General features: G+C 47.5%; 1 protein-coding gene across 4 annotated transcripts in view; it reads left to right on the top strand.

Moving 5' to 3' along the window:
* Positions 1-27,122, top strand: part of ETV4 (ETS variant 4) — a 124,213-nt gene that overhangs the window by 79,948 nt on the left and 17,143 nt on the right. For all 4 annotated transcript variants that reach the window (XM_029573656.1, XM_029573659.1, XM_029573655.1 and 1 more), the window contains exons 9-10: positions 17,001-17,066; positions 18,188-18,256. In XM_029573656.1, the coding sequence (XP_029429516.1) occupies positions 17,001-17,066; positions 18,188-18,256 (135 nt within the window). The remainder of the gene's footprint in view (positions 1-17,000; positions 17,067-18,187; positions 18,257-27,122) is intronic.

Raw genomic sequence — 27,122 nt, 5'->3', positions numbered from 1 at the left:
TTTCAGAGATCGGCTGTCTAACAAAGTTGTCCTGATCCAGACTGACAACCAGGTAGCCATGTGGTATGTCAACAAGCATATCAGGAAACGGTCCGGATCTCTTTGTGGGCCTTGTCCCATGGGATGGTGCTCAGGGCCATGTACTACCTGGCTGGGACGGAGCACGTGGTAGCGGACAGGCTGATTTGAGCCTTCAGACCCCCACGAGTGGTCCCTGGACCAGGAGGTGGTAAATCAGATATTCCGCTTCTGGGGGAGCCCAGATGTAGATCTTTTCACAACCCCTTGCAACAGGAAGGTGCCTCAGTTCTGCTGATTGTACAGATCAGACGGCAAACCATCCTCGAATGCCTTTGCCCATCATTGGAGCAAGGGTCTTCTGCATGCGGATCCTTCGATTCTTTTAGTGGTGAAGACTTTTCTGGAGGTTCACAAGGATAGGGGGACTATGATCCTCATAGCCCCTCATTGGCTGAGGAAGGTCTGGTTTCCACTCTTATGGGAGTTGTCCATTCAGTCACTGATCATTCTTGGGACTTTCCCAGATCTCATCACGCAGGAATCAAGGTAGGCTGCGACATCCCAACTTCCGGGTCGTTCCCCCCCCCCCCCCCCCCCCAGCCTGGATGTTGAGAAGTTAATCTTGCGCTTGATTTTTAGGGATGTATCTCGGGTGCTGGTGGCTTGTAGAAAGTCTTCCACTAGAAAGTCCTATGGACTGAAATGGAGGAGGTTTTCTATGTGGTGTGAGTAGAAGGCCATAGATCCGTTCTCTTGCCCCACACAAAACTGCTTGATTACCTTCTACACGATTCAGAAACTGGCTTAAAGACCAATTCCATTGGAATTCATCTCCGTGCAATTCGCACAGACCACCAAGGTGTAGATGGTACACCCATCTCTGTGCAGCCTATAGTTGTACGATTCATGAGAGGCCTTAAGTGGTGATGTATTTCCATCTTAACCAATCCATTGTCTTGCAGCATTCTTTCCCAGGCCCCTTTCGCACTAAGACGAATAAGCACGTCCCAATTTGGACTGCAAGCGAGCCTTAGCCTTCTACCTGGAGTGGACAGAAGCCCATAGACAGTCCACCAAACTTTTTGTTTCTTTTGATAGGACTAGGTTGGGTGTTGCCGTTGCCAAACTGACAGTATACAGTTGGCTATCAGATTGCATCTTCTGTTGTGCCCAGGCGGGACTGCATCTTGGGGATTATGTCAAGGCTTATTCTGTCAGAGCCATGGCAGTGGCAGTGGCCCACTTGCGAGCAGTTGCCATGGAGGAGATCTGCAAGGCTGTGACGTGGAATTCTCTCCACACATTCACATCTCACTATTGTCTGGCTAGGGATGGCCAACGCAACAGTAGGTTCAGCCAGACTGTCCTTCGGAACCTGTTTGCAGTGTAGAACCCAACTCTCCCCGCCTAGGGCCCTTTGTTTTGGATTCAGGATGCCTCCCCCTCTACCAACTGCACCAGTGTTGTGCCCGTTGGCACCTGGTTGGGTGACTGGTCCTCTTTTGTGCTGGGGAACAGCTTATAGTCCCATGTGTGAAGACTACCATTCTGCTTGTCCTTGGAGAAAGCAGAGTTGCTTACCTGTAACAGGTTTTCTCTGAGGACAGCAGGATGTTAGTCCTCACAAAACCTGCCAACCACCCTGCGGAGTTCAGTTGCTCCTATTTTTTTATTTTAATTATAATTCCAATTCAAGACTGGAGAGGGACCCCAAGTGGACGTCTGGTATGTATTTATTTATTTATTTATTTGTTTATTTATTTATTTATTTATTTATAGCTTTTCTATACCGAAGTTCAAATAACAGAGTTAATTATCACTCCGGTTTACATTGCCCATCCCCGGTATAGGGCATGCTCAGTGTGCCAGTCCAAGTTTCTAGAAACTTTGTCTGGCACACAGTTTTCCGCATTGGGGCTCCATCTGCTGTCCTCGGAGAATACCTGTTTCAAGAAAGCAATTCTGCTGATCTTTTTGGTTTTGTTTTTTTTTTTTACTTTTTAGACCATTTAAGAATTTTCTGTCTTATGGAGCTGTTTATGCACCATTGCTGAGAAGTTTAGGCACACGGGTGGTTAGCTTTAGTAATATGCGGGGTATTAATACACCAACGGGTTGATTTTCAGAATTACCCCAACATGCAGACCAATCGTGTTTACAGACCAAAATGTCTGCTAAAATCTCATGCAGATATCCCGGAAACCAGATCCGCTGGGGGGAAGACCCAAGGATTTGGAAGCGGAGTCTCTTGGTTTATTTACATAACGTACTTCCCTAAGCCTCGGCTTGTTGCTGAAGTCCGGTCTGCCCTTGTTGCCTGAGCTCTGCAGATTGCTTCTGTGGAGCGTGAGTGAAAGGCACACTGTTCTCTGCTTTTAAAGATTTAATGAAGACTAATGCATGGTAATGTATGTTCTTTGCCAGTCATTTATTGACCACTGTAAGTAACAGTGAGGCCCAAGCTGAAGGGGGGGGGGATACTAAGTACATCCCCCTTGGCCATTCAGCAATTGGAGATAGAGGGGAAATTATCCACACCAGTAGGAATAAGAGAAGAATCCTATTAAAATCAAACCGGAAACTTCCATTGAATTTCTGTGCAGCTGCCCATGACCTAATAAACAAGCTCATGAAACTGGCAAAATTAGCTTTGTTAAACAATGTTAGCACCCTTTTCAAAGTGTTCCCACAGTGGGCAAACCTTCCCGCCCTTACTTGGAAGTGGGCTGCCTCTTTTATATCCTTCAGCTCTGAAGCTGTGCCATCAGTCACAGAGAGCTTTAATGATGTTCTGTGCTCTACGGGGTTAAATTCAGATTGTGGGCATTGCCTGAGGCAGTGAAGCAGTCCTTTCTCTTATTGGGTTGGGGGATAGCTGAAAAGCCTGCAGATACCTTTTCCCTGTGGACTTTGCACCAGGTTTTAAAGGGGAAGTACGTGTGTAATTTCTCTTTGGAAACCGCCCAGGGAAGAAAGCACCAATGGAGATCTGCACCTGCTTCTTTCATGGGTAATTTATTCTGTGGTCGGCAATACACAGAGTGGTAAAAATGCGAAACTACGCAATGTTGCAGTATCCCTCGCGTCCCCTAGACCGCTTCCATTCAGTATGGGTAGAGATACTGGCATCGTGCATAATAATGCACATATCTGATTGAACCTGCAGGGAGGGTGGGCAGGTTTCACAAAGGCCTCTTACCTGGGTTAAAAAAACAAAAACTTACCTGCATGAACAGCTTTTGAAGATTACCCTCTATGAGGTCCATATTAGGCAATCCAGGGAAGGGCAGTATTCTGGACAGCAGAACATAACCAGTTGCGTGTTTATGCTGAATACATCTGAATAAAGTTAAACCCACCAGAGGCGCCTGCATATGTTGTATGTAAACTTCACGCATACTTTTGACAATCAAAAAGTAATGAAAACTCGGCCGCAACCCCCACCCCTGACTGTGCCTGGATAAGTTTTTGCACAAACGGGATCTGTGTGCGTAAGTTTCCCTGCACATTGGGCAGGCAGTTTTATAAAATCTCATTCATATGTGTTTGAAATTTACCCCAAAACTAAATTTCCCCTTCATCCAGGAGAATTTGGGTGGCAGCTCTGTGAATGTGGCAGAAAAATTAAATGATAGAAGACAGGATGTTCTGATTCTCTCAGTTTGTTACATAGAGAGAGCATAAATTCAGGAGTGTGCACATAATAAAACATACTTTACCCTTCATTTTAAATTATTGTAAAAAATAAAAATATATATGCAACCCCCAGCAGAAGCACGGAAAATGAGTCCTGGCACCTGGTCTGTGGGTTCAAGAAGTGGTTGAGTAGCTGGTGAAATAGACCATGCTCAGAGGGAATGACAGCACTGGACAGCAGAACTGCACAACAAAATGTCTTTCACCTTTTGTAGCTCTTGACTGCCCTCAGAAGTGGAATTTTTGCCAAGCTCTTCAACCCTTCCAGGTTAGGCTCTGGATCTTAACCTGTGCTCTGAGATTCACTAACTCAAGTCCACACACAGGTTTTGGTGGCTTCCATTTTCCAACAATTTTATTTACATTTTGAGGAGAATCAGTAGTTAATCACACAAAACCAGGAGTGGAAGGCTCCTACAGCAGAGATGATAAACAGCTCAACAGCCGAGGCAACCTGTACCACTTAGCAGCCAGACAAACAAAGCCTCCTTTAGCCCTGATATCATGGGAGATGGACTGGAAGTTCATTGTTAACTCAGATTACCCGCTCCTCAGTACTGAGTCCATCAAGTTGAGAATTATCCCGAAAAGGAAAAGATACGTGCTTGCTGATGTCTTGGCCTTTCATCCTCCTAGAGTTCCTTGAAGAGTTGTAATTTGATTCTTCTAGGACAAGCAAGATTGTAGTCCTCACACATGGGTGACATCGTCGGATGGAGCCCAGCATGGAAAACTTATGTCAGAATATACTGAGCTTGCCCAGCATGCCCTAATCCACAAGAGGTCCCTCTTCAGTCTTTCTTTCCACGGAGCTTTCACCTCACGGGAGAGTGAACTCTGGGCTTTTATTTTGGAAATTGCCTTAACATTTTCACTGTCCTGTTTGGGATTTTTTTGTGTAAATTCATCGATCGTGGGTCCTTCTCAGTTCCCTCTAGTTTTCCCAGTCAGATTTTTCGGCAGTTCGGTAAGTCTCTTTTCGCTTCTGTTCTCTCTCTCCCCCCATCCCCTATGGCGGCAGTGACTCTGTGCCCACTGGCGTAAACCGCCCGCCCGCCATCACCGTCTTCCGTTTTTCCCTTTTCTTTTGTTCATCATGGTCTTATCCAGTTTCCATCAGTGCCCACGAACCATGTCCATCACTGACCCCCATGAGGTGTATGTTCTCTGCCTGAGGGCATTGCACAAACTCTGGGCTTGCTGCATGTGCGCCCAGATGACCCCCAAGGGACATTGTGCTTGGCTCGATAAGCTGGAGAAGATCTTCACATTGAGGAAGTCAGAGGCATCGACATCGGCACTGATGGACCTTGGAGCTGCACCGATGGACACTGAGCCATTGGCATCTGCAGATAGGTACCGGGACCCAGCCCCTGTCGGTCACTTCCAAGTCGAGGACGTCTGGTTTGTCATCATCGACCTCTGCCGGGAAAAGAGCGGGCTGAGCACTGAGGGAAGCCAAGGAAGCATCGGCACCGGTCACCTTTGCACGGTGCCAGGCTCGGGATGGCGCCGGCTCTTGCCATGATGCTCCTGAAGTGACCCCACGGCAAGGAGTGCCCACCCTGCATCGATGTCGCGGGTCCACGATGGTCTCCACTGGTCCTGTTGTCAGTCACTGATCTACCTCTGGGCTCTGAGGAAGATTTGGCCACCCCTTCTGCCTCCCAGTTGGTTTTGGAATTGGCATCTTTCAAGGAGGAGCTGGAGAGCAGGGTCCAGCTGGCAGTTCAGTGAGTGTAGCAGGGCAGCAAAACAGCAGTGCCGGTGCCAGCACTCACCCAGCTGGAACCGCTGCTGGAACGGCTCGCGATTATCGGTGTGTTAACAATCCAGTTGACGTTGGTTCCCGGGAGGCCATTGATGTCTGGCGGGGCACCAATGCTTCCCCCAACATATATGGTGCTCATTGCTGGAGGAAGCTCCATTGAGACCGGCAGAGACACCAAGGCTTGCAGCGCCCCCATCCAGCTCTACTGGGACCGGGACCATGCCTCTGGACAAAGGCCGAGCACCCAGGGCCCATACCCCTGTAGACTACAATGAGGATGAGTCCTGTATGACCCCCCTGGAGGGATGACATTGCAGAATCCTCCAAGGACTTGAAGGGTCTCCCTTCAGAACAGTCTCCTCCAGATGAGTGAAGGAAGACCTGCCTTCACAGGTTTTGTACAGGTGATGGAGGAAGCCATCACTTTACAGTTAATGGTGGAGGAGAATGCCAGGCATAAGATGCTGGAGGTCCTCCAGTTCATGGAGGCCCCTAAAGAGATTATGGCAGTCCCAGTACATGAGATCTTTAGGGAGTTGTTGCTGAGGATGTGGGAGCACCCCTCACAGTACCTCCTTTAACGGGAAGGCGGATGGAGTTTACCTCGTCCAATAGGCTACCAGATTTGAGAAGTGTCCACTGTCACACCAGTCGGTAGTGGTCAAATACATTCTTGAGAAGGCCAAGCGCTCTCGGAGCCATGCATTGGCACCCCTGGGTAAGGATTATAGAGTGATGGACACTCTTGGGAGGAAAGTGTTCCAAGGGGCCATGCTTATTGCCCGCATTGCCTTTTACCAGCTCTACATGATCCGATATTCTCGCAACTTCTGGAAGCAGGTGCAAGAGGTGGCCAAGCGATTTCTTACAACATCAAGACCCCCTCTTATTGCTGGTGCTTCAGGGCTTGGAGTATGGAAAATATGAGGTTCGTTCAGCCTATGATGTTTTTGAGACAGCAGCAAGAGTCTGCAGTGGCAGTTGGCGCCCACAAAATGGTATGGCTGCAAGCCTTGGATTTCCAACTGGAAGTACAGGAAAGACTCACAGACCTGCTGAACAAAGGAGAGAATCTCTGTGGAAATAAGGTGAGGGACATGGTGGCCCAATTGTGGGATCACCATGAGACCCTCCAACAGCTCTCTGCCCGCAGTTCAGACCTGCCCTCCTCAGCTAGGAGGTCCACGAGGCAGGGTCAGAGGAAGTCTTTCTACCACCAGAGGAAGTACTGTCCTCTGGCCCCTCGCTCCCGTTCACAGAGGATGAGCTCACGGAGTCGTCCCAGGCAACAGAGAGCTCCCAAGCCCCAGCTGACTCCCCAGCCAAATCCTGGGATATGGTTTTGACTGGATCGTAGGGAGTATAAGCGAGCCATCTGTACCTGAGATGCTGGACCCCTCTCCCCCCCCTTCGGTCGGGGGCAGGCTACAGTTCTTGGCGGATCAATGGCCCAGTATAACCTTGGACCAGTGGGTCTTGTCCATCATCCATCAAGAGTACCAATTAAACCTATTGTGTGTCCTACTAAATTGCCCCCCCCCCCCAATGCCCATTTTGGGGGGGCAATAGCGCATCAGGAGGTACTACTTCAGGGGCTGTCAACCCTCTTAACAGCCAGAGCGGTCAAGCATGTTCCACCAGGGCAAAGAGGGCAGGGATTCTATTCCCGGTTCTTCCTGATTCCAAAGAGAGCAGGGGTCTCCGTTCCATCCTAGATCTAAGGGCCTTGAACAGATTTCTCAAGAAAGAAAAGTTCAAGATGATTTCCCTGGGCACCCTGATTCTCCTCCTGCAAAAAGGGGACTGGCTATGCTCCCTTGAATTAAAGGACACATACACTCACATCGAGATCTTCTCAGGTCACAGGAAGTATCTCAGATTTGTGTGGCAAAACAGCACTTCCAGTACAGAGTGTTGCCGTTCAGACTAGCTTCGGCCCCACGTGTCTTTACAAAATGTCTGGCCGTGGTGGGGGCACACCTCTGTAGACTGGGAGTGCATGTTTTCCCTTTCTTGGATGATTGGCTGGTCAAGAGCACCTCTCAGGCAGGGGGTTGTTCGGTCCTTGTGCTTGACCATCCAGGTGTTGGAATCACTAGGGTTTGTCATCAACTACCCGAAGTTCCATCTCAGCTCATCACCTCAATTGGACTTCATAGAAGCCCTGCTAGACATGGCTCAGGCAAAGGCCTTCCTGCCATGTTCCAGGGTGATCATCTTGGCGTCCATAGCGACGGAGATTCAACAGAGCCAGCAGGTTTCACCTCTGCACATGTTGAGGCTGTTGGGCCACATGGCCTCAACCAGCCATGTCACTACCTTGGCCTGTTTACACATGCACACAGCCCAGTGGACCTTGAGATTTCAGTGGCGCCAGGCTACACAGAGCCACCAGGCTTGCATCCGAGTCACTCCGCCTCTCCAGGACCTGTCCTGGTGGCTGGCTCTCTCGAATTTGGAGCGGGGAATATCTTTCCAAAATCCCCCTACCCAAATTGTCCTGACCATGGATGCTTCCACCTTGGGGTAGGAATCTAATGTAGAAGGGTTCCATACCCAAGGCTTGTGGGCTGCCCAGGAAGCATGGTGAATCAACTTCCTGGAGCTCCGGGCGATCAGGTACGCGCTATGAGCTTTCAGAGATCGGCTATCCAGCAAGATTGTCATGATACAGACAGACAACCAAGTAGCCATGTGGTAAGTCAACAAGCCTGAAGGCACAGGTTCATACCTCCTGTTGGGAAACAGTCCAGATTTGGACCTGGGCCCTATCCCATGGGATGGTACTCAGGGCCTTGTATCTAACTGGAACGGAGAATGTGCTAGGAGACAGGTTGCTTCGTGCCTTTAGACTCCACGAGTGGTCTCTGGACTAGGGGGTAGCAAACCAGATCTTCCGACCCTGGGGAAGCCCAGAGGTGGACTTGTTCGTATCCCCCTGCAACAGGAAGGAGACTCAGTTCTACTCCCTGTACATATATTACCTGACTTTGTACAACGGCGCACAGGTCGGATGGCAAACCAGCCTCAGGCACCTTTGCCTGACATTGGAGCAAGGGTCTTCTGTATGCAGATCCTCTTGATTCCTCTAATCATGAAGACTCTTGAAGCTTCGCGAGAACTGAGGGACTATGATCCTCATAGCCCCTCATTGGCCGAAATAGATTTGGTTTCTACTCCTTCGGGAGTTGTCCATCCAGAAACAGATCTGTCTGGAGACTTTCCCCAGATCTCATCGTGCAAGATTAGGGCAGGCTGCGTCATCCCAACCTCCAGGCCCTGTTGCTCACAGCCTGGATGTTGAGAGGTTGATCCTGCAGCCACTTGATTTTTCTGAAGATGTATCTCTGATCCTGGTAGCTTCCAGAAAGCCTTCCACTAGAAAGTCCTACAGACTGAAGTGGAGGAGGTTTTTTGTGTGGTGTGAGCAGAAGGCCCTAGATCTGTTCTGCCCCACACAAAAACCGCTTGACTGCCTTCTCCACCTATCGAATGCTGGCTTGAAAACCATCTCCATTAGAATTCATCTCGGTGCAATTGGCACATACCACCAAGGTGTAGATGGTTCGCCCATCTCTGTGCACCTATAGTCATATGTTTCATGTGGGGCCTGCTTCAATTGAAGCCTCCCTTAAGGCCTCTTGCTGTCTTGGGACCTCAACATGGTGTTAGCTCAGCTATGAAAGCTCCCTTTGAGCCGCTGCGCTCCTGTGACCTGAAGTACCTGACCTGGAAGGTCATATTTTTGGTGGCTGTCACTTCAGCGCATAGGGTCAGCAAGCTCCAGGTCTTAGTGATTTATCTACCTTACGCTAAGTTTTATCATGATAGGGTGGTCTTCTTACGCATGCATCCTAAGTTTCACCCAAGGTGGTGACAGATTTCCATCTTAACCAGTCAATTGTCCTGCCAATATTCTTTCCCAGGCCCCATTTGCACCAAGGCGAACGAGCACCGCACAGTTTGGACTGCAAGTGAACCTTAGCCTTCTATCTGGAGTGGCCAGAAGTCCATAGACAGTCAACCCAACTTTTTATTTCTTTTGATAGGAATAGGTTGGGAGTTGCCATTGCTAAGCAAACACTATCCATGTGGCTAGCAGACTGCATCTCCTGTTATGCCCAGACAGGACCGCATCTTGGGGGTCATGTCAAAGCTCATTCTGTCAGAGCCATGGCAGCATCGGTGGCCCACTTGCGAGCAGTTCCTGTGGAGGAGATCTGCAAGGCTGCAATGTGGAATTCTCGCCACCCATTCACATCTCACTACTGTCTGGACAGTAGGTTCGGCCAGTATGTTCTCAGGAATCTCTTCAAAGTGTAGAACCCAACTCTCCCTACCTAGGGCCCATTGTTTGGGTTCAGGCTGTCTCCCCCTCTGTTACCACCAGCACTGTGGTTGTTGTGCTCATTGGCACCTGTTTGGTGCTTGTTGGTCCTCTTTTTGTTTTGGGAGCAGCCTGTAGCTTGGGTTTCACCCATGTGTGAGGTCTATCATCTTGCTTGTCCTAGGAGAAAGCAGAGTTGCTTACCTGTAACATGTGTTCTCCTAGGACAGCAGGATTTTAGTCCTCATGAAACCCGCCCACCACCCTGCGGAGTTGGGTTCCCCTCTCTTTTTGTTTTTGTCGTAATTCTATGTTACGAGACTGAAGAGGGACCCTGCGTGGATGCGTGAATTAGGGCATACTGGGCATGCTCAGTATTCTCAGACAAAGTTCCAGAAACTTCGACAGAAGTGTTTTCCATGCTGGGCTCCATCTGATGATGTCACCCATGTGTGAGGACTAATATCCTGTTGTCGTAGGAGAACACATGTTACAGGTAAGCAACTCTGCTTACTCCATCATCAATGGCAATACAAGTAAGGCTGTTTCTGGACTGGTAAAACAAGAAGGTCTCTAAGGAAATTAGCAGAGCCCTATATCAGGTCCTTTTCCTTTCGGTTCCAAATGCAGACTCCTTCCAAAAACGTAATGTGTGAAAATCAGTATTGCATACCCTCTCTAGATGTTACCTGTTGCACCACACTTGCTTAAAGGTATGGTGACATAATTACAGCCTAGTACTGCAGAACCACTCATCCTTAGAAAATAAAGGTAGAAGTTAAGTTGTAGAGGTAACAAAACTAACCACAGAGACCTAGGTCCAATTGGAACCTAGGTCACATATAGAAGAAGAAGCAAAATAGAGGACACACAGGAGTAACACTAACAGAAAACCCTTGGTGGGATTATCTGACTTTAATTGAGTAAACTGAAGCCTGGGAGATAAGGCTTGTCCTGGGCCACAGAGAGTTGGTGACAGGGAGCACTTAAATTCATGCCTCAGGGTTTCTACTTACTCAAGTATGTAGTTGACCACAGCTGTGTTGGCTTTGTATGGAAAGTGGTTGACATAATTTAATTTTTAAAAAATTTATATTCACCTTTTGTGACTCTTCAAAGCGGATTACATTCAGGCACTGTAGGTATTTTCCTATCACTAGAGGGCTAATCTTTCCAAAAGAAAAATTAATTCTTATATAAAACCTTTGTTTGACCCTCATGTTCCAGGGCAACAGAGCAAAAAATCTTGAAAGGTGCTGTTATTTTCCCCTCTCTGTTTTTAAAAAGACAATAGGGACTGGCCCGGTGAATTCTTATCAGTACAACACCCTGTCATGTGGGAGATCTGGGTTCAGTTTGTGGAGCCTGCTCATCATTGTGGCTGGGGTTGGGGGATGCAAGGGCAATGCGCACAGACCAGTAAGAGGAAAGGCCGGTGGGACACCCAGCCACCACTCAAAAGCAATATCTGTTGGGTGGCTAACAGCACACTGGGTCCATGTCCCAGAAGGAACCATGGTCCATGCTTCTCAACCGGAGGCTGCCACTGTAATTACTGAGTTAAGGGTTAGATGGGGAAGAGAAGGATTAAAACCCCCTAGGTAGCTTCAGATACAGACTGGTGCCATAGCTCTAGCTAGGGAGCACAGGCCAACTGGGCTATAACTGCATTTAGAAGAGACACCTTCCCATAAGATTGTAATCCTAGTAAAATTTGCTATTTTGATTTCCTCTCATCCTTTTCCAAGCGGTTTCTTATTTGGTGAACGCCATGGGTTAAGAAATCACTGCAGCGTTTCATTGCACTGAGGATTCCATTACGTGACCTTGAATTGCTTGTCCCATCCCTACAGCCTCACCAGGACCCCCCCCATGCTGCCACTGCCAGCACCTCCCCTTTGAACAAAGTGACAGGAGTTTCATTCACAAATTGGAGGGCATAGGAAAGACTAGAAGTCCCTGTTGGGCTGGCCAGGGTGTACTCTTTCACCGCACAGAGGAAGCTGAGATCATCTGGGTCCCCTCCCCCCCCTCATAAGGTGAGCTTGGGGATGCTGCACTGTCATTCCCATTGCCTGCATCAGTCCACAGGGACCATGAATGGAATCTTATTTACAGAAGCTCTGATCTCACTGTCTTTGTAACGATGCCCTGCCCTACGTGTGCGTGCCATATCTCTATACAATGATATCCCTGCCAGCTGGCTAAGGTTCTCGCCGAATAAACTAGTAAGCAAATCAGATCTTCTTGAAAATAAGCCTTTTAAAGAAAACTGAAATGCTGTAGTTCAGCGCTGCAAGAGGCGTATGTGTATGTATATATATTAACCTAGCTACAAATCTGATGCAATCTTATCATAGCCCCACACAAAAGAAACTTCAATTTTAACTTTTCTGGGTCATGGTCAGTTTGGTGAGCCCCCCTGACCTTCGTCTTGTCTGGCTGGAAATGGCCCAGGGCATAGATTCCCCAAGCCCCTCGCTATTTTTAAACTTGGGGGGGGGGGGGTTTGTGGGGGGGGGGCACAGTAGTTCCTCCTTTTTCATTTTTACTTTTTAACTTTCTAGCTTAAATTGGAACCGGTGCCGGGATTCTGCTGCCATAAGCCTTCATTCACGCCTATCTAGGGATTTTCCTTTCCCCTCTTTTGGTAGATCATCCCTCACATTGGGGAGCCTGGATCTTTCCCTAATTTAACCACAGCATTGCTAACCTTGATGGCTGTGGGGTTTATTACAAAACCAAACTTTAAGGGTTAGATGTCTAATTTTGTCTCAATAAAAATTCTCACCCTGCTGAGTTCCTTAAATTTAGGTGCCTTAAAAGTGGGCGGAACCAGGACAAGGAAATGGAGTTAGGCACTTATTTTGATAGTTTTATCGTATCCTTCCAAGATCGCTCAGGGCAGGTTATAGCAAACAATAGCTTAAGGAGCATAAAGTTAAGAACCTATTTTCATCCCAAAATTAAAGTGCCTTATCAGCCAAATATGTCTAACTTACATGCCTATATTGAGGCTCTCAGCATGCTCTAAATATCAGGCTCATGGTTGATGATGGCAAGGCCTAAAATGGTTACTAGTGGAGGCCAGCACTGAAATAGATTTTAGGTATGTTTGAGACAGATATGGGAAGAGGGTTGAGAAGTTAAGTAGAGGTCATGGGAGAGGTGGGAGTTGGTGTTGGGTGGCATATAAGAATGTGTATTTACATCTACCCAAAGTGGATGAATCCCAATTCTGCAGACTGGATGGGCCATGTTGGTCTTCATCTGCCATCATTTACTATACTATTGCAGTGGTGGTTCTGAAGCTGGGGAGCCAGGCATCAGTTCTCCTTCGGGACCCTGTATCATGGTCTTACATCCAGCCACTAGGTTTGCAAGCTAATTTTCTTACTGATGTGCATGACACAAGCACAAAGTACCCATGTACTTCACACATGCATTAAAGTGGGCACAACTTGTCCCCTTTTTTTGTCAGTAAAAGTATTCGTGCTGTGAATGTTTACTCGCATAGAGGTGGGAGGGCCTATTAATCCAATACTATGTTTTTGTGCAAGTAAATATGATTCCTCTGCACCCAGGCATCCACACTGGTGGGTTATGCACTCCTACCAGCAGATGGAGACAGAGGAAATTAACTCACTGACATCACAGACATATAGTCCTGCCCCAACATCAGCCTGCCAATATTCACTATCTCCAGCTGATGGTGGACATGCATCTATCTAGTGGGGATTTCTCATATTGGAAAAAAAAAAGGAATTAGAGTTTAAACTCCTGAGATGACATTTAGGCTAGTCCCTTTCTCAGTTGAGCCTCAATGCCTGGCCAGGTTTAGGCTCTAAAGATTGTCTGAGGAAATGGGGGAGCTCGGGGGTGAAGGCTTATGCTCTCTCCTGCACAGCCGCTGGCCTGCTCATGGTTCCAGCAGGGAGAGGGATGAGCTCAGGTAAAAGAAAGGATCCCCTTTCCTTGCCGGGTCGTTTCTCCCCCTCAGTGCTAACACCCCCCCCCACACACACACACACACACACACACCTTCGATGAGTCAGTGGAGGCAAGTGGCAAGGGTCAGCAGCTAGGGCATCATTCACTTCTAGGCCCTGCCTCACAGCTCCTGTCAGTCAGTCGCATAATGAGCACCTAGGCCGCTGCAAAATGCACTTAGGCCGCAGCAGGCATTTTTCCCTATGCACGAGTATACCCAGTAGGGCCATAGCCTGTTTTTAAAATTTATTTATTTATTTATTTATTTTTACAAGGATGAATTGCCAGGTCTGTTGACTCAGACCCTGAAAACGCTTGGAGTAGAAAGGGGTGATGCTATGAGAGTACAGAAGAAAGACCCCATCTTGGTCACCTTGCACAAGCTGTCCTATCTTTTTCCGCTCCTGGAACCAGTGCAAGAATTGATTGACCTTAGGTGGAACACTCCAGGAGAGAGTTTTAAAGTTGGGTGTTCCTTGGTGAGCCTTTACCCCTGGCATCCAAAGGCAGGGGAGCAGTTGCAAATCCTGAAGGTTGATGCCCTGTGTGCACTGTCACCAAGCGAACCACTATCCTGGTCAAAGGGGGGAGCAGCTCTGAAGGATGCCCAGGATAGAAGGATTGAGGCTTTCGTCAAGTAGGCATTTGAAGCGATAGCTATGAATTTGCAAATAGCTTCTTGCTGCTGCTTGGTGGCTCGAGCAAGTTTGCAACTCTTAGGAGGCTCAAGGAGTGGGAGATGATAGCAGGTCAGTAGTAGAGCCAGGAGCCACATTTTTAGCAGATGCGGGAGCCTGCCTACCAGTTCCAGAGATAGGTGGAGGTCTATCTCACTTTTATCACAGGTGGGCCCAAATCATAACAGACCAGTGAGTCCTGGAATGTAATAAGAGATGGCTGTGCTCTAGAATTTCTCCAAATTCCTTTATAGTCTTTCTATGCAACTCACTAGCAAAAAGAGTGGCAGTGGAGGCTATGTTGAGAAGGCTGATAGACTTCAGGGCTGTAATTCTAGTTCCAAGATTGCAGGAAAATAGCGGGCAGTATTCTGTTAATTTGTCATTCTCAAGAAGGAAAAGGGTTCGAATCCTATCTGCATATCCCCATTCGACAGGAGCATCAGTAGTTTCTTCATTTTGCCATTCTAGGGCACTATTATCAGTTTCAAGCCCTACTGTTTGGTCTGGCTATGGCACCCAGAAACTTCTCCAAGATCATGGTGGTGGTAGCTGCGTCTCTGGGCAAGGGGGGCATTCTAGTCCACCCATATCTGAACGACTGGTCAGTTCGAGCCCAGAGTGCAGAGTTGGGTTAAAGAGATCATCATGGCTGCCTATGTGGATGCAGATGTTCCATTTCCTAGGCAAGCCAGGGCACATTCTACTAGAATACAGGCAGTCTTGTGGGCGGCAATTCAGTTGTCACCAGTTGAGATTTGCCAGGTGGTAACGTGGTCTTCCTTACATACTTTCTCCAAGCATTACTATTTGGTTGTTAAGGATGTGGCCTTCATGCGGGCATTGTTGATGAGAGCACAGGCAGCCTTTGACCCATTTCGGGAGTAGTTTTGGTACATCCTCATAGCATCTGTAATATAGTTTTTTGTTTCACCTTCTCTTTCGTATTATTTTCCTCCTAGGTCATCCTGACCTTTTATTTTTTTCTCCCCACGTTCCTTTGATATCCCTGTTATATGTAACTTTATTTTTCCTCTCCCTCTTTTAAGGTTATAGACCCCCGGTTATGTGTAAACCGATGTGATATTCATTTGAATGTCGGTATATAAAAGTTCCTAAATAAATAAATCCCACTGGTATGGATTGGCCTGCCTGAGTGCAGTGGAAGGTGAAATTACTTCTTACCTGATGATTTCCTTGAAGGGCAGGCCAGGTCACAATTTGCCCTGGGCTGCCTACTTGATTTTGCTTTCAGTTCATCCCTTATTCTGGGGCAATGTAGAGTGTTCTTTGTTCTGAGTCATTTGAAGGACTGGGAAGTGAAGAACCAGCCCCTAAGATGTTACTTTTTTTTTTTTTTTTTACTAAGCTCAATACTTCTGAGTTGGCTGGAAGTAACGAGTTGTTGGCTATTAATAGTCATGGTTCGAATATAATCAGTATGTTCACAGTTTGGCTTTTCTAGAGATACTGGCAAGCTGATGTCAGGGCAGGGCTATATATTGGTGATATCAGAAAGTCAGATTACTCCATCTCCATCTGCTGGTAGGAGTACATAACCCACCAGTGTGGATCAGCCTACCTGCCTGCCTTAGAGGAAAGGAAATTATCAAGTAAGAATTACATTTCACCATTTGCTGCATAAAAACATCCAATTATTGCCCCTTATGTGTGTTAAATTGCAGCAGAGAAGAATTGGAGGAGGAGTTTTTGAAAAAATAGGATAGGCATCATCTGTCTGGGATGGTTTAAGTATGAAGATCTTGCCTGGAGGGAGGGGATAGACTAGTTGACCATATGAGATCTCTTCCAATCATCTCTTTCTCTTTGAATGAAAAACAGTCCCTTAGTCTGAGGAGATTGAAAATAAAATTTAAAAAAGACCCATAAACAGGGTTAGGAAAGAAAATGAATGGTTTCACCAAACTTAGACTGTCCTCTTGTGAGGTCTTGGATGCTGGGGAAAGATCACAAATCTCATCTGAACTGTGACAAACTCCTTTTTTTTTTTAAGAAACCTTTTGGTTGTTGTAACAAACTCGTGACCCCCTATGCCCCAGAAAAGTAATTTGAGTGTGGTAGGTATTATTAATCCCATTCTGTTGTCTGATGGGCTGGTGAGCTCCTGCCCATATGCTCTAAAGAGCGACTGCTGCCCAATCTAACTCACTCATACTGAGTTTCCTACTTGCCCTTTCCTTGTTGGGTGCCATACCCCAGACACAAGGCTGGGATGCTCCATCAAAGGAGAACCACCCTAACAATGGAAGAAAAGCTGGCAAAGGCTTTCGTTAACAGAAGAATAAAACTGAGCTACTTGAACCAAGAAAACCAGACTTGGAATAACAATGAGGGTGGATGCCATGGAGCCAAACAGCAGATTTAAGCTAAAATTGTAGGCAGTCCTCCAGCTGTCAGCACTGGTCCAGTCTATTATTACTGTGCTAATTAACCATGCCTGTGTTGGCCGAACCTCTCACCTCTTCCTCCCCTCCTTTTCATGCTCTTTCCTTTATAGACGTGCCTGGTTGTCCTTCAGTCTACATGAACATGGAGGGGTACCCAAGCCACGCAGGAGCCGATGGTAGGTTATTTTGCCAGAAAAAAACACATTTCAACCCCTGGTTACAGGGCAGCTCTGTTTTTTTTTGTTTTTTTTTCCAGCCTTGCTTTGCATGCAAAAATCTGGTCGGGGCCTCAGATGTTCCGCAGTATGAGAAGTGGTAACAACTCTTAACTGCTTGCCTGAGAGTCCCCGGTTCTACACTCAGTAGTAGCCAAAACATGCCTTTTCCTAGAGAAAGAAGAAAGGAGAGCATTGCAAAACTTATGTTCTTATGAGATATAGCAACATTAAAACGGAGGTCGCCAAACTTTCTAAGAGAAAGGTAACACAAACATTCCAAATCACACTGAAGGCTGGGTGACCATGTTAATATCCTTGTTTTGAAGAAGCATGTCAAGCACACCATAAAATGTGAAAAATGTCAAAGTATAATACATCCACATATTCACACCATGTCATTCAAACTTTTATTTAACCCTCTGGCTTAAGCTTAATCCGAGCAGTCTTGGGATCTGGCACCAGGAGCCCTTCATTCAGAACGACCTGGAGATTTCCTATCCCCTCCCTCCACAGACAGTCAGACCTGTGAGAGCAGAGTAAGCAAATACAATGGCAGTTACTGCCTTTAACAGAAACATGGGGGAAATCTGCTCGGAGCGGCAGTTACTGCCCTTAACGGAAACATGAGGGTAACCTGCTCGGAGCGACAGTTACTTCCCTTAACAGAAACATGGGGGAAACCTGCTCGGAGCGGCAGTTACTGCCCTTAATGGAAGGCATGGGGGAAACCTGCTTGGAGCGGCAGTTACTGCCCTTAACGGAAACATAGGGGTAACCTGCTCGGAGCGGCAGTTACTGCCCTTAATGGAAGGCATGGGGGAAACCTGCTCGGAGCGGCAGTTACTGCCCTTAACGGAAACATGAGGATAACCTCCTCGGAGCAACAGTTACTTCCCTTAACAGAAGGCATGGGGGTAACCTGCACGGAGCAGCAGTTACTAGTACCCTAAAAAACTTGCTGGGCAGACTGGATAGACCATTTTGGCCTTTATCTGCTGTCATTTGCTATATCTAAATGGTCCTGATCTGCTGATATCACATATGCTTGTGTAACTTCTGCAGTTGTTTTTGTATTGCAGGCTGCAATTATGAGAAACAGATGAGGGTTTATGCCGACGATGCCTGTGTTGTACCGGAGAAATTTGAAGGTCAGAGAAACACCGTGGAATCTTGTCATACCACTTTTTGGTCTCATCCTTGTAAACGATGGAAATCCTTTGGCGATGTGCCCTTTTCCATTGCTTGTGGGGTGGTGGCTCACTGGATGAAAAGGAAAGGTGATATGGCTTGTGGGTTAGAGCATTCAATTGCTGTTCAGCAAAACCCCTGGGATGTGAGTTCAAATTCTGCTGTCTTCATACAGAAGTGCCCCTTTAAAGAAAAAAAGTAAAATCTTGGAAAATTAAGACTGGGAAGGGACCTCAAAGAGGTCAGTTAGTTCCAGCCTGAGGGTTGACTATCTCAGCTGCTTTTATTAAAGATAAAATAAGCAACACTCAGAAAAATAAAGGCTTTAGTGGTTCAAGCAGTTGTTGAGCATAACCAGAGCCAGCCCTGTACTTCCTCTCTCCTTCTGATGCTGTCCTGTCAGCACTGGGGGAAAGAGGAAGTGGCCAGTCCTGGTTTTGTTTATTTGGTCTTTAGTATTGTTCTTCCATTTCTTCCAAGTAAAACAGTGAGCAGCCATAATGGAGAAAAACCAGGGCTAACTCTGCCTGTATGGTGGCATGGAGCCAGTGGGTCACTTGGTTAATAAATTTTACTCATCTCCAATATGGTCCTGAGCTGCTGTTGCAAACATTGCAGCTCTTAAGCTTCAGCTTTCAAACAGATACTCAAGAAGAGGTTGAGCTTGCAATGTTAGACTCCATTTTTAGAGAATTGCCAGCCTATTGTCTCCTCATCAGTGAGGCTCCAATCATCCCTTTCTACCTATGTATGTGTCTGGTTTTCACTATAAACAGTACAACTAGTTGAATCTGGCACTTGTCCAAACATAACCGTGCAGAATGTGTGATGTAGATACTGGCAATCCTACAGTTTAGGTCACCAACAGACTATGTGGATTTAGTTTTGTCCAAGTTGAGGTCATGACTGCAACCTCCACCCACATCAGAGGTCAAAATTTGCAGGGTTGGCCTCATACACGTTTGTTGCATGTCATTTTGGGCCTCTTCCATCTTTGGTAGATATTCAGGGATTGAATTTGTGCAAGGAGCCATGAATGGTCTTGGTACCTGGCTTAAAGAGGCATTCTTAGGCCATCCTGTCAGGAATCTCAAAAGGCAAAGATGTACTGTGTTGGGTGATAGGGAATCATGACGTGATGTGTTTCTGAGGTTGGGCCACAGCCAACTGAGAGCCCCACATCTGAGAGAAGATCCAAGCTAAGATCCAAAGCAGATGTGTATTTGGGATGATTAAGGTTCCCAAGAGTATCAGCTGAGGCTGAAAATTACCATACTTGTTTGCCATGTGCATATCAGTGAAAATAAAAGTAAAAAAATATATATTTCTTAGCGTCCAGTCAGATGAATCCAGAACAAGTGGGTTATACACCTCTACCAGCAGATGGAGAGAGGCAAACTGATGTCACAGTATATATACCCCTGCAGTGACATCAGCCCACCAGTATTCTCAGTCTCCAGCAGATGGTGGACATATATCTACCTACTGGGGATTGCTTCATTTTGAGAGAGGAGAATTAAGGAAATTAAATTTGCCCCGCTCTCCTGTGGTGATACCAAATGGTCCCTTCCCCAGTTGAGAATTCCTGATGTGATTTCCATGGTCCCTCAGATGAGTGCCTTGGTCCGGTACTTGGTTTTTAGCCAGTGTGGATTTAGCTACTTAAGCAGCTGAAAGGCAGCAGGTGCAGGAAGCTGAGCATGGCAGTGACTGCACATGCCCTCTCCCCCCGCAGCCAGAGACAGTCTCTGTACTCAGCCAGGTAAGGCTAAGCTCCGGTAAGTTTTAATAAATAAATAATAAAAAATGTAATATCAGAGACCTTTGTTGGGTAGGGCTACCTTATTTCCCCGGTCTCCATGCTTGACGCGTTGTTCCGACGTTCATCCTGCTCCGTGGGAGGACGAGGGATGTGGGCAGCCTGTCTGGTTGAGCAGCCTCCTTAGGCTAGACCTGCTCTGAGCCTTTTTCGCTGCGTGCCACATGGTTGGCTACAATGGCATTTTATGCGCTTTCTCAGGCTACCCTCTACAGGATTGTTTGTTCGGCTTGTACGCCCAGTTTTTGGGCCCACAGTCGGGCCTGTGGGTCTGTGTGCCCAAGTTATGCAGCACCGTAGTGACCGCATGCTTACATGTGCGCTTATGGTTTTTAGGGAGCTTATCTTTGGGACGCCAAAGCCTTGGATGCCTGGTTAGGCACCTAGGTGTGGGTCGCCTAAGTGTTGCGCACCTAAGTGGGAAGTATATATAAAAAAAAAAAAAAAGCTAGGCACACACCTCCAGCCACCACTCAGTGCACTGTCGACCATAATGGCGCCTATACCTAAGAAGCCTATACACCTTTCTCTTTGTACTGCTGTCGTATTAGGGCATCTCAGCCAAGATTGCCCGCTAACTTGTGCCAGCGCTGTTTGGAGGCTCAGGGAGATTTATCTTCCTCTGATTGCACTAAACCTGGTTCTTTCCAGTCGGATATAGGTCTGGGTAAAGATGACTCAGGTAGGGTGCCTGAATTTGGACCTTCCCTAACTGATTTCTCAGCAGGGGATGGTAGTTCAGTGAGTGTGCCTCCTGGTTTGGATACTTCTACTTTTTCATGGGTAGAATTTTTCCAGGGGTTGCATTCTTTCTTCAGGAGCAGTCTTCAACCCTGTCCAATGCTCCCAGAGCAGAGGCCGCAGGTAGGATCCTTGCCTGGACCTTCTGTTAAGCGCCGGAGTACTCCTAGAGTGGCAGCAGGATTTCCGGATAGAGATCTGGATGACACAGATCCTCTCTTGAGAATGGTGAAATTCCTCCAGGATTAGAACCATATAGAACTATGCTACAGTTCTTTTATAGAGGTGAATTGCCAGCTCTGCTCTCCCAGACCTGGGAAATGCTCAAGGTTCCTGAGGCTGGTTCTTGATGCAGATTCCGGGTCTGAGCCGAAAAGGAATCCCATCTTGGTTTCTTTGCGTAAAGCCTCTTGGGTTTTGTTTTTGGCCCTTTGATGGAGGCCATTCAAGAATTGATTGATCTTGAGTGGGGTGCCCCAAAGGCTAATTTCAAAAGGGGTCGGGTTCTGGAAGGGCCTGTACCCTCTGGATCCAGTGGTAAGAGAGCGCTTATGTTTTCCACAGGTAGATGCATTTGTGTGTGCTGTTTCCAAGTGGACCACTATTCCCGTGGAATGAGGAGCGGTCTTGAAGAATCCTCATGATAAAAAGATTGTCTATCCTTAAGCAAGCATTTGAAGCAGTGGCAATGACCTTGCAGATTGCTTCTTGTTGTTCCTTGGTGGCTCACTCTTGTTTGCATCTCTCCCAGGACGTTGATGGCTCTGGGGTAAACTCCAGGGCAGTTATGGCACTAGCCCCTGCCTTCTTGGCAGATGCGGGCTCTGACTTGGTCCGCACTTCAGCCAGAGGGATGACTGCTATACTAGCGGCCATGTGTCAGTTATGGACAGTTATGGTCAGCCAGTGCGACCTCCAAGGCTAACCTCACCAAATTGCCTTTTAAAGGCTCGCTTTATTTGGGAGAGAGTTGGAGGAACTGGTCAGTAAGTGGAGTGAATCTCAGGTTCCTTGTTTGCCAGAGGATAAAAAGCAGACGCAGCGCCCCTTTAACATTAGAGGTTGTACTTGAGGATCCAGAGGTTTTCAACTCTATATAGGAGCGACCTTTCAGAGGACTTGATCTTTCGGCGGGTCTCAGACCTTTCGTCCTAGACCACCCAGAAAGGGTGAGGACTTTGGGTAGTGGCACCTTCCAAGCCTCCCAATGAAGGTTTGCCGACCCACCCCCCTGGAACAGGAGATAGGAGGATGAGAAGGATATGCGATGGAGTTTCGCAGTGTTTCTCAGGCCATGTTCATGGAATCCCCCTGCCTCTCCCCGCAGAAGAAGCGGGCAGTTGAGAGTATAATGACAAGGCTCCTCAGTCTGAGGGCTGTGGTCTCAGTGCCTACGTCTCAAGAAAATATGGGGCAATATTCCATTTATTTCGTTCTGCCAAAGGAGGGCTCTCTTTGTCCCATCCTGGACTTCAAAGGTGAAACATTTTCGCACAAAAACTTTGTACTCAGTTATAATGGCCGTGCAGTCGGGGCAATTTCTGTCCAAAGCAAATCTTCACATTGTTTTGTGCAGTTCGCAGTTCTGGGAGTTTCAGGCGCAGCCTTTTGCCCTTTCTTCTGCCCACCAATCCCAGAATCTTTTCCAGGGTAATGGTGGTAGTTGCAGCAGAGTTGAAAGAATGGATTCCTAGTATACCCATAATTGGACGTCTGGCTGATGCGAGCCAAGTTGCCGGAAGAGAGCTACCTGGTGACTCACAAAGTGATTTCCCTGTTGCGGGAGCTCGGCTGGGTGGTGATCCTAGCCAAGAGCAGTCTTCAGCCTACTCAGTTACTGGAATACCTCAGGATTCAGTTCGACACAAAGCTGGGCAAGGTGTTCCTGCTGGAAGCTCGAATTCAGAAGTTGCTAGCTCAACTCCATCTGTTGTTGAATACTCTACCCCCGACCATATGCTCTTACCCTGCAGGTACTTGGCTTAATGACGGCAACCCTGGAAGTGGTTCAGTGGGCGAGGGTTCATATGCGCTCTCTGCTGTCTGTGGAATCTGCAGTCTCAGGACTATTCGATTTGACTCCACCTGCCGATAGAGGTATCCTCCCAACTGCAGTGGAGGCTGCAGGTGAATCATCTACAAAAGGGAGTTTCCCTAACTCCACTGGACTGGCTAGTACTGACAACAGATGCGAATCTCCTTGGTTGGGGAGCTCACTGTCAGGAGCTGACAGCGCTGGAGTGCAGAGTCTCTCTGGAACATCAATTGGCTGGAAGCTGGGATGGTTCAGTCCGGTGTGCATGTTTACAATTTGGCAACAGGCTGCAAGGTCAATCTGTCCGAATAATTTTGATCTATGCAACGACTGTGGCTTACATCACTCGGCAGGGAGGTACTAAGAGCCAACAAGTGTCGCAGAAAATAAATCAATTTATGGAACGGGCAGAGGTGCATCTCCAGATAATCTCAGCCTTGCACATTGTGGGCAAAGACAAAGTAAGAGCTGACTTTCTAAGCAGGGAGAGTGTGGACCCAGGGGAGTGGGTGTTGTCAGACGAGGCGTTTCAGCTGATTTGGAATCACTGGGGTCTTCCATTCCTAGACCTGTTGGTCACTTTGCGCAATGCGAAATTTCTGCGTTTCTTCAGCCGCAGAAGTAGGTCATTGGAGATCGATGCCCTAGAGCAAGATGGCCAGAAGGCAGTTGCTATATGCTTTCCTCCATGGCCCATGTTTGGCAGACTGATTCTAAGGATCGAACACCACAAAGGGATGGTGCTCTTGGTTGCTCCAGATTGGCCCAGGATATCATTGAATGCAGGTCTGTGGAGGCTCCTGATGGATAGACTCTTTGACTTCCAGCGCACAGGAACCTGTTGCAGCAGGGACCTGTTCAAGAAGATCCGACTCGATTTTGTATTACGATATGGCCTTGAAAGGGCTCGCTTGCTGAAATGTGGATATGCTGCAGCAGTGATTTCCACCTTGCTAAGAGCTAGAAAGTTCTCCACTTCCTTGGCCTATGTGTGGGTTTGGAGAGTGTTTGAGGTCTGGTGTGAGGATCGAGGTACTCTTCCTTTCTTGGTCAGGATTCCACTTATTTTGGAATTTTGCAGGATAGCCTGCAAATTAAGGCTTGGCTCTCAATTCCTTAAAGTTACAAGTACCAGCTGTTGCCTGTTTCAGGGGTCAGGTAAATAGTGGATCCTTGTCTTATCCTGATGTGGCCCGTTTTCTGAAAGGAGTGAAACATCTTCATCGTCCTTTGCGTTTCCGGTGCCCCTATGGAGGGGAACGTGCCGGGAACACCTTCTTGTTACTCCTATCCTCAGGGAGTCTGTTCCCTTTGGATTCCCACAGGGTCTTCATCAGCTGGTCCAAATCTTCCCCAAAAAGGAGTTTCCCTTTAAAGGGAAGATTACACAACTGGGCCTTGCACCACATGTCAGCTGACCAATTGTGCAACCACAAACGTCTGCGGGCCACCATCACCGAGACCATACTTCTGGCCAAAGTGCAAACCAAGCCATACAGTGCATCCATGACATAGGCCTCTGCAGCCTTCAGGTGCGCAGAATACAGAATACTGGCATCCCCAGATGGCAGGCTGCTCCTGTGCTTTCTGAACTCAACACAAACATGCCCTATGCATCATACTGCCACAAATAGCGGCCCGAAGACTCAAAGCGGAAACTTCAAACATTCGCTTCAATCAAATCTCCAACTTGCAGTCTTGTGCATCCTTAAGCGCAGTGGAACCGGCCACCGGAATGGTCGTCTCTTTGGTAACCGCCAACACCACCACATCCACCTTGGACACCCTAAGGAGCTCCAAGATCTCTTCTATGAGAGGGGAAAGTTTTTTGCCATTGCTCTACCGACCTTTAGGCCCGCTTCTGGAAAATCCCATTCTCTATTCACCAACTTCCGAATTTTCTTAGACAAAGGAAAAGCACTAGATGGTCCATGCAGTCCTTCCAGGACCGGATTCACACCCTCATTATCGGACTCCTCCTGAGCCACCTTAACTCCGAGATCCTCCAGCAGCTCGGGAATAAGGGGACGTAATTCTTCCTTTTTAAACAAACAGACCACTCGAGGGTCATCTCCTTCAGAAACAGGAAAAACATCCTGATCAGGCTTATCCTTGTGAACATCTGGAATCTGCATTTGGGGCCACATCCGCATCCCCAGATTCACTCCCTGCGGATCCAGAGAATCCTCCTGGAAATTCTCAGAATTTCTTGACTCATCTGGATTGGCTCCAGCACCTGAATGGCCCAGACCGAGCTGACACAACGGATCTCCGGAAGCATCAAAAAGCCCCCTAGGCCATTTGGAAGCGCGACGCGGCAACTCCTTTCGGGAATGTTTACCCTCAGGCCCTTCCTCGCTAGGAAGTCCTTATGCAGGAGAAGCACAAACTCCGGAGAAAAATCTTCCAGATCTTAGGTCCCCTGTCCCAGCAGGCCTTCAGTCTGACTTCGTTCCCCCCCTCATAACCTTCCACAGGGCTCTGCCCCACCAATGAAAGGGGAACAGGAGGCTCTATAGACACCCCCTGGGATCGACTGCCCCTGCCCGCGAACCCTTGTGGGACCTCCAGGGTTCTGGGACCCTTCCAAGCCCGCAGCCACGGATGCCAACTAGAGCACCCTCTTTTCTATGGCTGCCCCTGCTGAAGTTCTCTCTGCTCCAGAGGCACAGCCCAAACACAGGGACTGCGTATTGAGCTGTGCAGACCCCACACCACGTGCCCTGCAGACAGCCACGAGCAGTTTGCGCGCCATTACACGCGGTTGCGAAGGAGGACCGCCGAGCTCCACATGCGATTAAAAAGACAGGCCTCGCACACGGTTACTTTCTGCACACACAGCTGCAACTGCTGAAACAGCGCACGGGAAAACTAGGCCACACTTGTGACCGCCGCGTAGGGAAAAAAAAACCTTCAGCTCCCAGAGCGGAGGAAGGTCACCAGAAGGCATTCTCTCTCGATCCTGCCAGGGTCGACCGCTCCCGCAATCAAAGGCACCTCAACAGTGGAGCCTGACTGAAGTTCCTGCTTTGCCAACTAAACTTTTTTCTTTTTCTTTTTCTTTTTTTTTTTTTTTAAACAAACAATACAAAGAGGAACAAACAAGGGTGCTTCCCTTCAGAGACAGACAGGCTGCAGGCGGAGACTTCAGGGGCCTCACGAAACCAGTACCCTGGCTATCAGGACCTCCAGACACCAACGGGCTAAACCAGCCAAAGGTTCCCAACCCTCCCAGTTGCCTGGCTGCACCCGAGGGATGGTCCGTGAAAGAGCCTAAAACCTCAGGGAGCCCCAAATCCAAACTCTCTTGGCTCACTAACTTTACCTCTTTTTTTTTTTTTTTTTTTTTTTTTTTTACTCAGACTGCAGGTTTGCACTCTATCCTCTGCTGGAGACAGAGAACAAATTCAATGACAGTGCCTCAAAGTTGTGTTCTCTGCCTCCATCTGCTGGTGGGGATGCATAAACCCACTTGTCTGGACTGATCTGGGTATGAACAGGAAGTGCTTTTAAAGATTTATCCGGCTGAGTTACTGTAAGCCTGTTTTTTACTTTATATATATAAAAAATGTACACCTGGAGATTTTACATGTGAAATTTAAGTAGCACTTACCCCCAGGTAAGTTGATTTTTATTTGTGGAGGTCTGCAAATTTTCTAACATATGCCCGAGTGAAATTACCAGTTTTACCCATTAGTTCTCCAGTTTGTCCACTCCTTCAGATCAGAGACCCTCCTGGTTCTTCAGCCTGAACTCTTCCCAGTTCACCCAGACCTCCCACCCAGTCAGTACTTCACAATAAAGACGTTTAATATCATTTAATGCCAGATAATGAACAGGTGTAAATATTTGCGAGCAAGTTGCCAAATCTCACATGCAAGTCTCTTATAAACTAGCAAATTGCATATGTAGCTGTTGGCCTAGCCCTGGACTGTCCCTGTTTTTGGTTGTTTTTTTTAACCTGCGAACCCTTATTTGTGTGTGTGATTGAGGTTTATAAAATACCATATACATGCTATTTACACACAATGTTTTGAAAATTCACCTTTAAATAAACAGAGATTTGCATACATTTTGGTCTAAAAGCCTAGTTAGCATGTTCTGGTTATCCTGAAAACCAGACCTGTGGGCAACTCTCGACTTCCTTTCTTTGCACAAAATGAAAATTGAGTTAAAGTCCACCATCACTATTATTGGGGGAAGGGAAGAAACCTAGCAAGACACAGTTCAG

This window comes from Rhinatrema bivittatum, chromosome 12 (assembly GCF_901001135.1).
Source record: "Rhinatrema bivittatum chromosome 12, aRhiBiv1.1, whole genome shotgun sequence".
NCBI lineage: Eukaryota > Metazoa > Chordata > Amphibia > Gymnophiona > Rhinatrematidae > Rhinatrema > Rhinatrema bivittatum.
Note: the sequence above shows the minus strand (reverse complement) of the source record. Positions and strands in the feature narration are given on the sequence as shown.